Source organism: Pezoporus occidentalis, unplaced genomic scaffold, assembly GCF_034315485.1.
Source record: "Pezoporus occidentalis ecotype Australia unplaced genomic scaffold, CSIRO_AGI_Poc_V1 ctg37, whole genome shotgun sequence".
Taxonomy (NCBI): domain Eukaryota; kingdom Metazoa; phylum Chordata; class Aves; order Psittaciformes; family Psittacidae; genus Pezoporus; species Pezoporus occidentalis.
The window spans coordinates 2,859,355-2,874,576 of record NW_026915691.1 but is presented as its reverse complement, the minus strand read 5'-3'; the positions used below and the strand labels follow the sequence as shown (position 1 = coordinate 2,874,576).

General features: G+C 43.0%; 1 protein-coding gene across 16 annotated transcripts in view; it reads right to left on the bottom strand.

Moving 5' to 3' along the window:
• The window catches only part of DEPDC5 (DEP domain containing 5, GATOR1 subcomplex subunit), a 47,354-nt gene that overhangs the window by 2,987 nt on the left and 29,145 nt on the right, over nt 1-15,222 (bottom strand). For 4 of the 16 annotated variants that reach the window (XM_062631297.1, XM_062631300.1, XM_062631303.1 and 1 more), the window contains exons 31-40: nt 14,570-14,703; nt 13,630-13,738; nt 10,793-10,855; nt 9,045-9,196; nt 8,202-8,279; nt 7,661-7,793; nt 6,684-6,792; nt 6,164-6,388; nt 2,166-2,338; nt 1,051-1,222 (exon numbers count right to left, since the gene is read on the bottom strand). In XM_062631297.1, the coding sequence (XP_062487281.1) occupies nt 1,051-1,222; nt 2,166-2,338; nt 6,164-6,388; nt 6,684-6,792; nt 7,661-7,793; nt 8,202-8,279; nt 9,045-9,196; nt 10,793-10,855; nt 13,630-13,738; nt 14,570-14,703 (1,348 nt within the window). Of the gene's footprint in view, nt 1-1,050; nt 1,223-2,165; nt 2,339-6,163; nt 6,389-6,683; nt 6,793-7,660; nt 7,794-8,201; nt 8,280-9,044; nt 9,197-10,792; nt 10,856-13,629; nt 13,739-14,569; nt 14,704-15,222 lie in introns of those variants that run through there. The other 12 variants (XM_062631299.1, XM_062631301.1, XM_062631304.1 and 9 more) reach the window with 7 other exon arrangements.

Genomic DNA, 15,222 nt, shown 5'->3' with positions numbered 1-15,222 from the left:
CAGTAAAGCTGCTTTATTTCCTTCAAGACCACAGTTTATCTCAGAAGACCTGTTTTTAATAATCATTTCTTTTAGTCACTTGTTTTCCTGTCAGCTGTCCCTTGAACACCATCCTATTAGAGACATGTCTTGCACACTCCAGTAGCAGATTCATGCCTGAATTTAGCTTTTCATTTAGCTCCTGAGATGAAGGGGAACAACATAATGGGGTGTGTGGGAGGGGGCAAGGAGGGGGAGCAGGCTGCTGTGTGCCACCATGAAGTGCTCTGAAAATAATCGTTCAAAGTCAGTGGGGTTATGGTGATCTCACAGCACATGGCTCTGTCACTGACTGATTTACACTGACAAGACACCTGTAACCCTGGGCACTGGGTTAATGAAAATAAACTATCATCTTTACTATTTTAAAACAGAGCCTTTTCCCAACTGTCCCTTCTCACGATGCACTTTTGCCCCTCTCTGCATGGGGATAGAGCTTTCTGATCTCTGAGCTTCCACCTGACCAGAACAGCATCACTCAAAAGAGGCAAAGTCACATTGCAGAAAAAGAGACTGCAGTTTCTAGCTCTTAATCTCATGTGCAAACACTCTTACCACGAATGTAACCATAGCAACAACAACAAAAACCCAGGAGGATGGAAGTCGTGAAAGCCTAATCTCACTGAAGGGAGAACAAACAAATGCTGGGTACAATTGCAGAGCAGCTGTGGGCAGGGTCTACCAGCAAAACAGACTCTTACAATGTGACATCCTGTCAAATAGAACAACTGCTTGGTTGATTATCATTACTCTATAATGATATGCAACATTATGGCAACAAAGATCAGTGGGGAGACAACCTTTCCTGTGCTTTGGTACTTCTTGCTGCCAACTTCATACACTGTTGCATGCTGATGAGCCTGTCACTACAGCTTCCCCCAAGTGCCACCCTTCCTGAGGGTGGCTGCTGAAATGCATGTCTAGTAAATGAGGTTCTTCATGTCAGCTGCATGCCAGAAGGGACCTGCTTGCAGAAAAGTGTAAAGAGGCAAAACAAAGAACACTTCTTACCGTCAAACAAATGCTCGCTGCCCTCTTTCAACAAGCAGCTCACATTGAGTGGGATGAACAACTGAGCTCGAAGTGGGTCTCCATATAAGTAACTGGGCAAAGCAAATGGTCCTTCCAAGACTGGAACTAGCAAGAAACCACAGGATGTGGCTTTGCGATGCCAACCCTGAACCTGAGAAGAGATTGAAGCAAGAAATTATGTGACATGTGTCAAACTGAAGAAGAGCACTTATGGGCATAGGACCAACTCATTTCCCAAGAAGAGATCAGACATGCTCAATTCTCCACAGGCTCCGCTTCCTTTGTATGGCAAGCACACAAGCATCCTTGTAGGTAAAGCAGTACAAGCACAAGCCATCAGGCTTTCTTGTTTGAAGTGCCACATCAATCACAAAGCACTTTAAAATAGGACATTTTTCAGGAACTGATTCAGCCTACATACCATCAGCGGCTAAGCACTGCTGCTTTACTGGAACAGCGCAATAGACTTTAAATAGAAGCAAAACCAATCCCCTAGTGCTGGCTGGCTGGGTGGGGTGAAACCTGGTGTTAAATAATATGGGGTTTACAGAAGCGACAAAGGGGAAAATGAACAAAATCTAAAAATTAAGAAGTGACACAAGCCACTTGCATTTCCAGTTCCAAATGTCTTCAGCTAGTTCAACAGCATTGCTGAACTGGAAGAACACACTCCCTGGAAAAGCCCTCTCACAAAAGCAGTTCCACTAAGACTTACAGTTCTCAGGTTTGGGGATAGAAGGAATGCAATGTGAAATGCATTCTTTTTCCAAATGTCCAGCTTGATGCTTAAGATTTGCCTAAAGAGGACTCAAATTCATCACCTTGACCTGCACTGTTCTATGCACACTGTGCATGAAGCCCCCTAAAAGCAGGAAACTATCCTGCATACAGAACGAGTACAGATAGCATGATAAATGATGACCAGATGCAGCAGTGCTAACCACCACCAGTAAAATGACTTATGGAAATAAGGACAGATCCAACCCACTGTTCTTTTCTAATACTTCCCATGACAATGTCCTCAGTAGTCAAACGGATACAGAGGCCAGAGGGGCATTGCTGTGGCCACCCAAAACAGAAGGACTCACTCTTACCATCTCAAAAAGAACAGCTGCAGTCACTGCCATCCAGTGTAACTTGATTTCAAAGGCAGCATTCAGGGAGAAGTTGCCATGGTAATAACAACTGCACCACTCCAAACGGTCAGTGCGGTTATTCACATCCACGTCAAGCGTCACTGTCCGTTGCTCAGGCACTGTGGCAGCTACTTAGCCAAGGAACAGGGGTATATTTAAAAGATCCATTAAAGAGAGGGTGGGAGACAGGTTGAAGAGAACACAAGAAACAAGCTATTTAAGAGTAATTTGTCCTGCCACTCGTCCACAAATATTTTTGGGCTAGCAGAATAGTCCCAGAATGCTGCTCATCCAGATCAGGAAAGACAAAAAACCTGAAGCATTACTCATATCAGGGGTCAGTGCCACAGAATTAGCTTCCTAAGAATTCAAAAGGCACTTCAGCTGCAATAAAGAGGCAGAACTGAGACTCAAGCAGTTAATCAATAAGCGACTGGTGCCACAGTTAACTATGGCTAGACAGCATCAGCTCCTTCATACCCAAAACATTCCAAATTGGTTTTAGTATTTCTGTATGTGCCCACCAGAAATCACAACAGAGTGCTGTTACACGGGGCAAGAGCATTCCAGGACTTTCCACAGCTAAAGGAGATCAGAAGTTAAACATCTTGCTTCTTTAACCCACATCACTGCATTGCTAAAACTGCACATCCGACACTTTCTGTAAAAGCATGAAAAGTCAGCCAAGACTCATGCAGCAGCGCTACCATCACTGCAACACCTTCTACCGCTTGGCAGTAAGCGTTGGGATAGTGCCCACACCCAGCTCCCTTTGTGCCCTAGACCCCAGCATTGCAGTGAAAGAAAATCTCAGCTGTTAGGCAAGAGAAGCATAGAAAGTGGAAGTGACCTGGCTGGTGTCATACTGCAACTGCAAGGCCAGGGATAGAACTCCAGTCTCCTGATTCTGAGACCAAAGTCCTGCTAAGAACCATAACCACGCTGTCACTTTCAGCTTTTCTTTAGGCAAAGACATAATTTAACATTTCTGTCATGTTAACAATTGACACAAAACAAAGGTGCAATACCATTGAAAAGACCTTGCACTTTATCGCATGCACGAGGGATGGATGTTGTTATTTCTTAAGTAGAGGAAGATGTGCACCATTTGATACAGTCAGCTTTTAAATGACCTTATAATTTAATGGCTTAATGGTGTTAAAAAAAAAGAATAAAGTTCTTCCTTGAGGTAGATGGAAAGTTCCCACCTTCACTTTTGCTGCAAGGTAGCTGGAGACAGTTTTCAAGGTTATTAGAAAATCCTTTATATTGCTATTACTGCAGCTTAGGAAAAAAACAAAAGAGAAAAACCCAGTAAGAATGGAAGAACATGGCTCAGTTTTGTAAACACGATCCATTTTTGGTTTTGGAAATGTAAAATCTTCGGTTTCTGAGTTGGGCTGGTATCGTCAGATCAACATTTTGTGATTTTCTTGCTCATTTTTGGTGGAGTATCACTGTGAATACAGCCCTCATGGTTAAAAGGTGGCAGTTTTGTAACTAAGTATGTTGGAAAACAACATCCCAAAGCTGTAAAGTGAAAGCAGCCCAGTCAGGTAGATGTTGGTCATTAGCTCAGAGGTCAGTGATAACGCCACAGTCCAGTGTGCCCAAACAAGCACACTGTGAAGAATGAGCTCCCTGCTCCCTTAGACTGATCCTTTTTCCAGGTAATGCAGACTCCCCATTAGGGCTGGAGCTGCTCTCTCCACCTTGTCTGCAGCTGTAATCCATATGTAAAGCAACAGGAACACAGTCCAACCAGGTGAGCTAATCAAAAGGACCTTGAAAAGTGATGAGAAATATCCATGTGCCTGAATTCAGAAGCTTCAGATTAAAACCAACTAAATTTTAATAGAATAAACTCTGTCTTTGATAAACCTGATTTTAAGAGGACTCACCTGCTTCCCAATTATCTTGTACCACTGAGTATTTAACTAATGACTTATTGAGTAAATCGGAGAGGAGCAGGCAGGTTATTCTCCAGTTACAGACTACACTACATACAAGGCTACAATTGCTAGTGCATGCATTGCTATAAATCAAAAGGGACAAGATTAGGTGTATCACAGGTCAGACTTCCACTGGGAAGGGAAAGAGGACAATCATTGGGCAAGTGATAGGGGAATTGGGAGGGATAAAGATCTTTGAGATATGTGGAGCTTGTTCCAGAGCTCCCAAACCTTGCATGCAATTTCATGTCACAGCCTGACATTTAGGGAAGGTGGGGAGGGGAAGAAATAAAAACCACAACCAAATCAAAGCCAAGAGAGGAACAAATGAAGTCACGTGGACCAGAGGTCATCTGGGTTTAGTAAAGCTCCTTGCCTCAGATGAACTGATGAAGGTTTTTTTGGAGTACTGTTTAGAGGAGGGACAGCACAGAAACATCGATTACACCAGTTCCTTTGTAAGAAAGAAGTTCCACACTGGATTATTCTCCAAGAAACTCTTATTGCTGGAATAACCAGCACATGAGCAATCTGGAGGCATTTTTCATTCATCCATGAACTGCAAATTAATTAAACAGCAGAAGTCACAGTTCCAACACAGATCAGAGGGCTGCACAGGTGTGTAACTACATCACATGCTGAGGGAACACACTCTGCCCTGGCTGGCATTAAAGAAAACATGAGAGGGGCACTAAAGCACCCTTCCTTCTTTGCCCATTGCCCCAGGTGCAAGCTTACTGAGTGTCTCAGCCTTCTCATTTCACAAGAGAACAGATGCAGAAGAGTGGTTTTCTTGAGCTAAATAGTGAGTATAAGATCAAACCATGAACAGGATCCAGCCCAAACACCTCCAGCCTTCCCAGTACTTTCATGCCAGCCTACATTTAGGCTTCATCTCTGGCCAATCACTGAGATAATGAGGCTGCATACTAGCCAAGGCACCAGATTTGGTGTGCGACGGGAGAATATCCTGCATGTGTTGACTTCAGAGAATTAACCATTATTTCAGACTTTCTATCCTTAATGTTTCTCATTTCTGATGCTGTTCCTCTTCAAACAAGGCTTTCAGAAGTACACAAGGATTACTGTAACTTCAGGTTTAAGAGATACTACACCAGCAGTAAATTCTCTTCAGCAGGTCAAATATGCAAAACAGGAGAACAGCAGAATTTTCTTTTTATCCTTAAATGTCAGGGCTTTAGAAGATGCATCTGAATAAATCTGAAGTTGCAGTTCCATAGCAATGATTTTTCTCATCATTTTAAACAGGGAAAGAGGAACAAAAGCAAGTGACTCAGGCTGGCCTGGAAATGCCACAAAAAGCTGACAAAGCAACACAATCAGTCATGCAGCCAGGGTGTTTCATGGGCTGTTAGTTGTAGTCAGTGTTATACTTCGCACATTACAGAACTTTAGATACCATAATGGTTTCTTGCCCAGCACCAAGATCTTCCATATATAAGATCTTCCATATGATTTTTGTAGCTGGGCTTCCCAGACATTAATATCAGGAGTCTGGGTATACATGGTTCAGATTAGCCGAAAAGCCTTCAGCACACCACAGATGACTTCCAATACATCTGTGGCTTTTGCCATTAAGCAGCAAGACATACAATTTTAGGTACAGCTTTGTTGCTCTGCTGTACTTATAACTTATCCCTCCATGCTCACTACAGGTTGTGAAGAGTCCCTCTGGATCTACAAGGACCAAATCAATATTTGCTCTCTGAATTCAAGAGGATGGCATGGGGAGGGGTTCAGGAACATTGAAAGAGTACTTTTTCCTGTATTCCAGTACTCAGAAGTGAAAATTGCCCACTCAGCCAGTGAAACACATCTCTAGCATATGAGAACAAGTTCATGTGCAAGACACATTTAAGGCCAGCATGAAATTTGCAGCTTTAATTGCTGGTCCACGTGAGATCATACCCTTGGCTGGCTGCTCTTCCCCTTTAAAACTATCCCCTTGAACTTCCCCAGCTGTCACCTGTGCTGTGCATCTACCTAATAGTGCAGCTGCCTGGCTCCGTCCTCCGAAACTGCGGCTAAAGGAACTGTGCCTACTTGCATAGGAGGCTGGGCGGCTGGGCAGCCAGGGCAGGAAGAATGCTGGGATTTCCGAGTGCAGGAGCTCTTCTGCCACAAACGCCACCTCAAACCATTTCCTCTGGAAGGCAGAGAAGTCATCCATGGCAGCTGTGTGCCACATGGCAGGCTGCTGCATGCCCACTGAACAAAAAGGAAGGGGAAGGAGAGACTGCAGTTAAAAACCAGTGTTCATGATCAAGAGAAAGAGGTAATTCTTTCTGAAAAAGAGGAAGGAGAAAAAAAAAAAGTTATGTTGTCTGCAATTCCTTTTTTTTCTTTTATTAACCAAAAAAGCTGAATTTCTTTGACTGTCGTTAGAGCAGTGGTTTTGCTGCTCTCAAAATGCATCTCTGCTGCAGCACCCATAAGAATCAAGCACAGCTAGCGATTATGCAAAGGGGTGATGAGGAAAGGCTTGTAGTAACACAATGCTGACCTCTGTCTGGTTCTTTGTCCACAACAATCTTGTAAAAATAAAAGCCATAAATAAAGGTTCGTAAAGCTTCTCCAGACGCATGGACAATAAGCTGCTCTTCTAGCATTTTCTGAACAAAGTAAAGAGAACAGAGCAAACACAATAAAAAAGGAGAAGTCACTCTTCCAGTTACATAAAGAGGTTGCTAGAGAACATTAGGAAATAATCTTCCTTTTCTTGACATCTTTTTGTTCAGATATGTGCCTAATGAGAATATCAGCAGTGTTATCTCTTGATATTCAGCACATGTAGCAAGTTCTTATCGCCCCGAGAAATTGTTTGACCTTTCTGCAGATGTCAGCCTTCCTCCCTTTCTCTGCTCTGGTTTTATAGATGGATTTATAGGAAGGCAAGAGGTTGGAAACACTCTGGGTTCTCTGTTAATTGATATGGGATCTCAGCAGAGGAATGAACTCCAAAACACTTCCAACCTTCTGCCCATGACACAGTTTGCTAGGGAAGGAAAAAGAATGAAAATCCACGAACACAAGCAGTGTGTCTTGCACAAAGTGTGCATATTTCAGCACCCATAAAAGAGAGGTCATATGCTAGATTTATTATGACTCATTAACTAATTATCAGAAGAAAAACCAAAACTGAACCCCAAGCAAATCACACTGTAGTTGCTTTGTAATTCTAACACAACAGAGTTCTTGTTAAGTATCTGCTAACTGGAGGTTATACACAGAACTGTCATCATATGTAAGTGGGAAAAAATAATACATATTACTATCGAAGAATATGTCGCTGATTTGTGATAGGGAATCCAAAAAATGTCATCGTTATCTTGTATTCTCTTGAACACTGTTTTCAGTATCTATCAGTAAGAGGGTTTTAATAAGAAACACAAATTACTGCTACGCTTTCCTCTACAATTCTACTTCTTCACAGGGTAAAGTATTTGTGGCCCTCCAGGCACCCCTGGATAGTTCTCGTACCTGCATTATGTCGATGGCCATGGCCTGGGTTTGCACACCTTCCACATTATTCACCAGCCAATGGACAACTTCCGCACTGATGAAGCAGTACGGAGAGAGGCCCTTCTGTTCAGAGAGCAGCTGGATCCCTGTGCTGAATCACAGCAATCACACGTGTTAACATGGACTCACTGACACTCCTCTTAAGTTACAAAGACAAAAATCACTGCTGGGAAAAAAAGGGGGATAAGAGATACAGGACACAGTGCCCCATAGCGGCACATCATTAGCTTCTGGTAACAGCATGGAGAGCCAACACTGACAGCACTTTGGTGTCTTACTGAGACTTGATTTGACAAGATTCTGGGATTCTCTATTAATTGAGGTCTCTGCAGCAATACTCGGACCTCAACAAAATCCCTTGTTGAAGAGCCTGAAACTGAGTAACAAAAGGAAGCTTAAAACTCTTCCACAGCTGACATGGGGTTTTCCTTTGACTGACTCCATGCCCTCTTACAAAACATCTAGGCAAATGTTAAGCACATTTACATTAAAAACTTACGTGGGGTGTTTCATGGCTTCAAGAATCTCTATCAGTGTGGAGGAGGAAGTCAGAGTGCTTGCCGAACACTGCTGGGAGCTGGGAATTAAACAGAAGCATGTTCAAAACTCAAGGAAGCTACCAGATTTGTTCAAATATATATATTAAAGAAAAACACTCTCTCCTCTATTCCCATCACTGACTTTGCTACATTTATTTCCTTTTTCATCTCAAAAAGGACAACTAAAAGCATCAGACCTGTATTTTCCCCCGAGGTGGTCAGGTCCTATTGACTCAAAGCACACTACATCACACACAGCCGTACTCAGGAGCAATGGAGAGCAAACATTTTGAGGTTGGCTTTTTTTTAAACTGTAATATACAACCACAGGAAACAGGTGCTAATATAGTTTATTTTTCATGTTGCTTCCTCCCCAGTGTCTCGCCTCGTTAGAGCCTCTTGGATTTCATCAACCTACTGGATTCAATTGGATCTGCAGGGCCCCCCTTTGCTAGAACAGGCAGAAGCCAGATTCAATTCTAAGCCTGGTTTTCTGCTAACAGGTTTCAGAAATGGTATTTCTTCATTCTCCACTTCTTGAAGAATGAAGCTGGGTTTGTGGGTGGGGAAATCAGGCCTTGTGTTCATTTAATTCTGGAAAACTGGGTTGCAAGGCTTATTTTACTACCACTCTTTCGGCACGTGTAAACACTGCAGTGAGGTCTTGTGACAAGTGCCATCTAGTGCTGACAGACACAGCACATCTTGTTCCTAGGTTCCTTTTTAAGTACCCATCCCTTGACACCAGAAAGAGGAATGTAAGTGAACAGAACTGCAGTCCAGCACTGCTGTGCTTTTCTTACCCGCCCTCTGCAGCACCAGCTGTGGTGTATCCTTGGTCTGCAACACTCTGGGAACTTCCCAAGGTCTGCGTGCTGCCCCTATCAGGTAACTGCCCCGTGTTTATCAATGTGTTGCCATCTGAGGTTACAGGAACTGACTGATCTATGGACACCTGCATGGAGTAAACACAGTAACATCTTTATGAAATTTATGATGCAATCCATTGCCTATTTTCCCTCCGCCCCACATTACCTGTACCTCAGCATAGGTTAGTTAACAAGCAGCAATACTACAAGGCAAGCACAAGCATACACAGAAAGGATAACTACAGTCTTATTTTGCCATCACTGCAGAGCTACTGACAAACACAAAATTCAGACCCCAGTAAAGATGAAGATCACCAACTCAGTAACAACTCCTGAGAAAGCTACTGGCAAACCAGCAACACCAGTCCCAACCTGACATTTCCAACTGGAGTGAATAACTTTGACTATAAACACACAACAAACAGAACAGGAACTTAATCACTACAGGAAAGTAGTAGGCAGCCAATAAAAAATAGTTTCAATTCTAACTCTCAGACAAAAATACACAAATATATCACACGAATTCAAGTTTCATAATGCACAAAATCAGCTCATCCTCCTTCCTTTCTTAGGGTAGTATCAGGAGGCTGGTTGGCACCCACCCACACCTTTGTCGCCAAGACAACAAGAACACTTTCCTCCAGCAGGAACACTTGCACTAGTCCAACAGTAGACTGAATAGTTCACAAAATTAACATAAAATCATCTCAGAAAGAACATGAATGCGGAAAGATTCAGCAAAGTACAGGCTGTAACTGCCATCTGTCATTAACACGTACGGCTTCGGAAAGGCGCATTATATAAAAGCTGGGGAGGTGGGGGAGAGGAACACGAACAGCAGAGTAACTCACTAACTCAAACTGGTGTAAATACGAAGGCTGATCTCCCATGATGAATCCACAGCATATGCACAGCTGAAAAGCACAAAGCTGGTGGTTTGGCTTAGGTCTGATAGCCAGACCAGAGTCCTTTCTTTATGCCATTTCTCGCATCTCAAAGATCTCTCACTCTGCAACGGCAGATGTCCCTTTTTGGACAGCCAAAAATGGCAGATGCTCTCAACATTGAACCTACAGTCCCACAGGAAGCTAAATCCACTCTCCCACCTCAAAGTTCACTTCAACTAGCAGTATTTTCTACTAACACACTGTGTTATTGCTAACTCCTAACTGGCATTTAAGTGTACAAACAACTTCTGTCATGATGACTCTTTTACACCAAGATGACACCAATATTTTCAGCCCTCAGTTGCCTAAGAGTTCAAGGACACAATTTGACTTGGATCTCCCCAAAGCCACCTGTCAGTCAAAGCCACAGAAGAAATTTAGCCAAGAACAAGATGAGTAAGCTGTTGCCATTTTGTTTAGCAAGGGAAGATGGAAAACAAGTACTTACTAGAACACAAAAAGAGAAGGTTCAGCAGTTGACAAGACAGCACTGCAAAGGACAGTAAAGCAGGGCACATGAACAGCCAAAGCACATCACAAACATTGAGTGGTGGAAGGAAATGTTCATATCCACCACCACCAGCCACTTTGTCCTGCTAATGCTGTACATCTTGCTCTCAACAGGCAGATCTGGAAACTAACACAGGTTCCCCACATGGGAAGCTCAGGACAACAAATGCTCTTCATCACCTCAGTCCAAAAGCCAGCGATGACAAGACCCCGTTTAAAACTAACCTGTGAGTAGGAGGTTGAAGCTGTACGTGGGCTGCGAACAAAATCCATAAAGAAGGCCCCATCCTGAAGGCATCAGAGGAAGTAGGCCCATTAATGGCAACAGCAACACGGAGTTGAAGAAAAGCAAATACAATGTTGTGCAAGTATGAAATGACCACAGAGAGAAAGTATGAGGAGAATGCAAATCCCAAACAGACCCAGAACATGAGATGCAGCAGAATGCAGAGCATCAGGAGTCACTCACACACATACCTTCACTTTCTCTCTCTGTAACAAGACAGTGCTCTTCATGCACAGATGCTTTTTCAAAGACTTGAATCCCACACTTATCAGAAGCCAATTGAAACTACAGCCTTCTCTCCACGCTTCATAGCGGAGAGACTTGAGCTCTAAAGTATGTGGGTTTCCATCCCAAATGCAAAGCTGAACAGTGATACAGAAACCTGTAGAACTGCATGTGTCATGACAAATATCCAGAGACAGACAGCAATTTTTCTAGTCTGTCAGTCATTCAAATGATAAAGAGAGAGAGGCAAAGAAGCACTTTCAGGAAGCACATTCCTCCTCTCAACTGCAGGTCTGGTATGGTACAAAGGGAAGGGAAGAACACACAGATCTTTCCAACGCTGTGTTTAATATTTCATGCAAAATGAAGATCCTGCCTGCACGATGTTCCCACCTACTTGCAAACCCTGGATGAATTTATCCCCGGCTGCTATTCAAAGATGTGTCAAGATTCTCTTATCACATAAGACAATGCAGTGGAACTCAACTAGATTTTCACTGCCTATTTGCAATTCTTTATTCTGCTTCCTAGGCAAAATATTTTGTCTAGCCCGCAGTTAGGATGCTGCTTACCCTGTTATGTACGTATAAAAGTATTTTCTGGAAAGAATCAGCAACAGGGTTACATGGCTGGCAAGTTACGCAGTGCTGAAGCAGAGCCAAGCATCCTTTATCCATACAGGCAAGGACTTCCCAAACAGATTATACACCAAGCTAACTCACCGTGGTAAACTCACTGTGGTAAACCCATGCTGTATTGCCCAGTAACTGGCTGAAGTGACTTGTCAGTTCTACTCTGCAACAGGGTAAAGGTGGAGCCAGCGGCTCTGTTTTGCTTTGGAATAACCCCAGCACTGAATAGCATCCTAGAAAAGCACTTGCCCCCTGGCTGCTGACAGAGCATACAGCTGTCACAAGTTGTCAGTACTTTGGCTGCAAGTCTCTGGACATACCCCTGCTGGTGAGCCCTAAAGGGCTCATGTTGTCCTGGAAACACGAGGCACACACTTGCCAGTGTTTCCAAGTGAGCACAAAGTTGTTTGTCAGGCCACCTCCACCAGCACCTTTCCAACAAGTGCAAGCCATCAATCTGGAAATCCCAACTGCTTCTCTTCAAGTCCCTATATGTAAATACTTATAAAAGTGTTTACTACTGTCATGTGAAAAGGTTTCAATGGATAACTTGCTCTTCGAGATTCTCCAATTAGCCCTACAGAAAGGCTTTTGAATATAGTTACTTTTAAAATTACACAAAATCCCATTTGCTTTTCAGAACTTACTGGTAGTACAATGTCTGCTACTTGGTTTCCAACACACCAGTGCACCATTGCTGAGGAAGCCAATTTTGACTTTTTCCCTTTGCTGCCCAGAACAATTGGACACAACATTCTTCTGTCCTGTGTCCTAGATGGAATCTTCACCAGCTTTACTGGTAGAAAAAGATATTTACAATTTCCATATTTAAAGAGGGAAGTTTGATGAAGCTGATTTTCCAAAACAGTTGAAGAAGAGAATGCAAGGCCTGATGTATGATCTGTAAGTTTGCAAACATGCCTCAAGCCAGTTTCTGCAACTATTTTTTCCAAGCCTAGCATGACCTGCTCCAGAATCACATCTGTGTTTTGGAAACACTCTTTTTACAAATAGGTGTCTATTACTAAGATGATTGCAGTTGCTCTATCACTTCAACTAGGACTATCCAGGTCTCCAGAATAACTCAACACTTGTCCCTGGCAGCAGCAGAAAAGGGTGCATTGTGGAAACATTAGGTGGGAAGTGAAAAATACTGAAAGAGATGGCTAAGTTGATAGGGAATCTGAGAACTTTTTCTTTGTAATATTTCAACTGTTGAACCCAAAGCCAGATCACACCACAGTGCTGTACCTTCATTCATCAAATGTTTCTGGTTGGACTTGGAGGTAGAGTTCCTGCTCTCCTGGCACCCACAGAATAGTTGACAGGAAGGCTGAGGGGATAGCACAGTCTTTTCTTTAGCTGTCTGAAGAGAGCTCCAGGAAGAGAGTTTTCTCCAGCCTGGAGTTCAGCCAGTAAAGGAAGGACATCTAAATCACTACTCAGGAACACATCCTCTCCTCTAAGCAGAAGCAAGTGACTGGAGTGCCTACTGTTAAAATTCCACTGAAGCTTCACACAGTCATGGTCTAGAGCTTGATTGTGCTCTTAAAGACAGCCTCCATGCAGATGGAGACAGCACTGGCCTACTAAATCTGAAAATCAAACCCTCACTGAAATGAAATGTGCTACTGGAAAAGGAAATGGACTAATTAATAAATACCACTTAAATTAGCAACACACACTGGGACAGTATCCCAGGAACTTCATCTCATTCTCGCAGCTGGATAGTTGTACCTCAACCTCTTCTTATGCCCTTGCACACAAAGGCTTAAGGGCATCCCCAGTACAGGACCAGTCCTTGCTGGAGTCTAGAGTAAGATGTGGTAGGATGTACCCATTTGCTTACAGAAATAATCTATTATTTGAGAAATTTCTACACAAAAATAGTAGCTGAAGAAAGAGCAGAAAGTCTTTACCTTGCGAGGGCTGTCCATATAGGTGGGTGTGATAGCAATGCTCCCACTCTCCGAAGGCTGCCCAGAGCTCTTCCCAGAAAGCATTGCTGCTTGCTGCTCCCCCAGTGTCCTGAAACAAAAGCAAGGAATCCAAAGTTTGTTCAAACACACCCTGTGTCAGCTCCCACCCGAAGGGAAGCACTGCAGAGGGGTACTACCGTATTTTCAAGGCATTTGCTCTCCCACATTCTGAAGCACAGAATCAACCCAATGTCTGTAAGCACCTTTTACCTCACATAAACAACATGGACCCTTGATCTTACTCAGTTTTATTATGCATATGCAATACTACCTTATCATTACCAGAACATTAAAATTTTGTATGTATTTAACAGCAACAATGTTTTAAATTGTGTTTATAGATTCTCTGGTATGAGTAATCTGAGTTTCTTTGAGCCATTCTAGATCAACACTGAAAAAGAACCTCAGAAGTTTCACAGATGTTTTAATAAGAGTTATCTGTGAAAACAAGCTATTTTGTTCAGGCTATATTTGCTACCCAATGACTATACTGAGACCACTCAACCAGTGTGGTGTACCTGTGTACACTTAGGTCCCAGTTAAGCTGCTTTTATGCGGATACAACTGTACTGGCAAATCACAAATAAGAGCATAAATTTGATGTGTAATGGACTGAGATGCTCCTTCTAGATTACCAGGTATTCACTTCTCATGTTCCTCTCTAGTTTTTGATACTCATTCTATTAATGGAAACATAATACAAGGAAGTCACTGGAAAAGCCCAGTGTTTCCCAAGCCCTGCCACAAGAATACTGAAGAAGCAGGATTCCACATCCCTTCTGTAAGGCAAAGTTCCCCAAATCTGCCTTAGTCAGCCTAGGTGGGATACATAGGAAGGATGTTCTCGTGCTCTTCACACAGCCTACTTGTAGAGACTCACTTCTGACTGGCTTCCATCTGCAGCAGAGCTGAGAGTGCTGAGGTTCCTTTCTTCCCAATGGGAGGCCCAGACTGCTCCAGAGAGTGGGTGGGAATTGGACCAGCAATCTGCAAGCCTTTCATGGCAGACCCTTTCTAACAGAGGAAAAATGAAAGCACAAATTTAATCAAGCTAGGTGTAATTAATAAGCCATCTCACATCAGCAGGGCTTTCTATGTACACTTTAAAAAGGTAGCTAACCATAGGTACACAAGAAGTGGAACAGCCTAGTGCCTTGTGTGGATGCTATTTCAAAATGGGTGTTATTCCAGAAAAGGCAGATTTGCTCTGAAATAAATTACTCCATTCAGTGTATGAACTGAAAGAGAACTGGGTAAGCACTAACCAGTTTCTCATCATCCTCTTGAAATTCCTGTTCACCAGGAATTCACCCACATGGTTCTCTTTTCATAATCCTTTTACTAAGTCTACAGAACACAGCCAGCCCAGACTGAAGTTACCACCTTAACTACCTCACAAATCCTTTTTTATCAATTATCTGCATCACAAGGTACAATAATGTGTCCAGGATAACCACGTCTACAGCACACAGCAATTAACATTTCCAAAGAGGTGGCATCAGGCCACCAGGCTTGTGGTAAGAGAAGACTAGC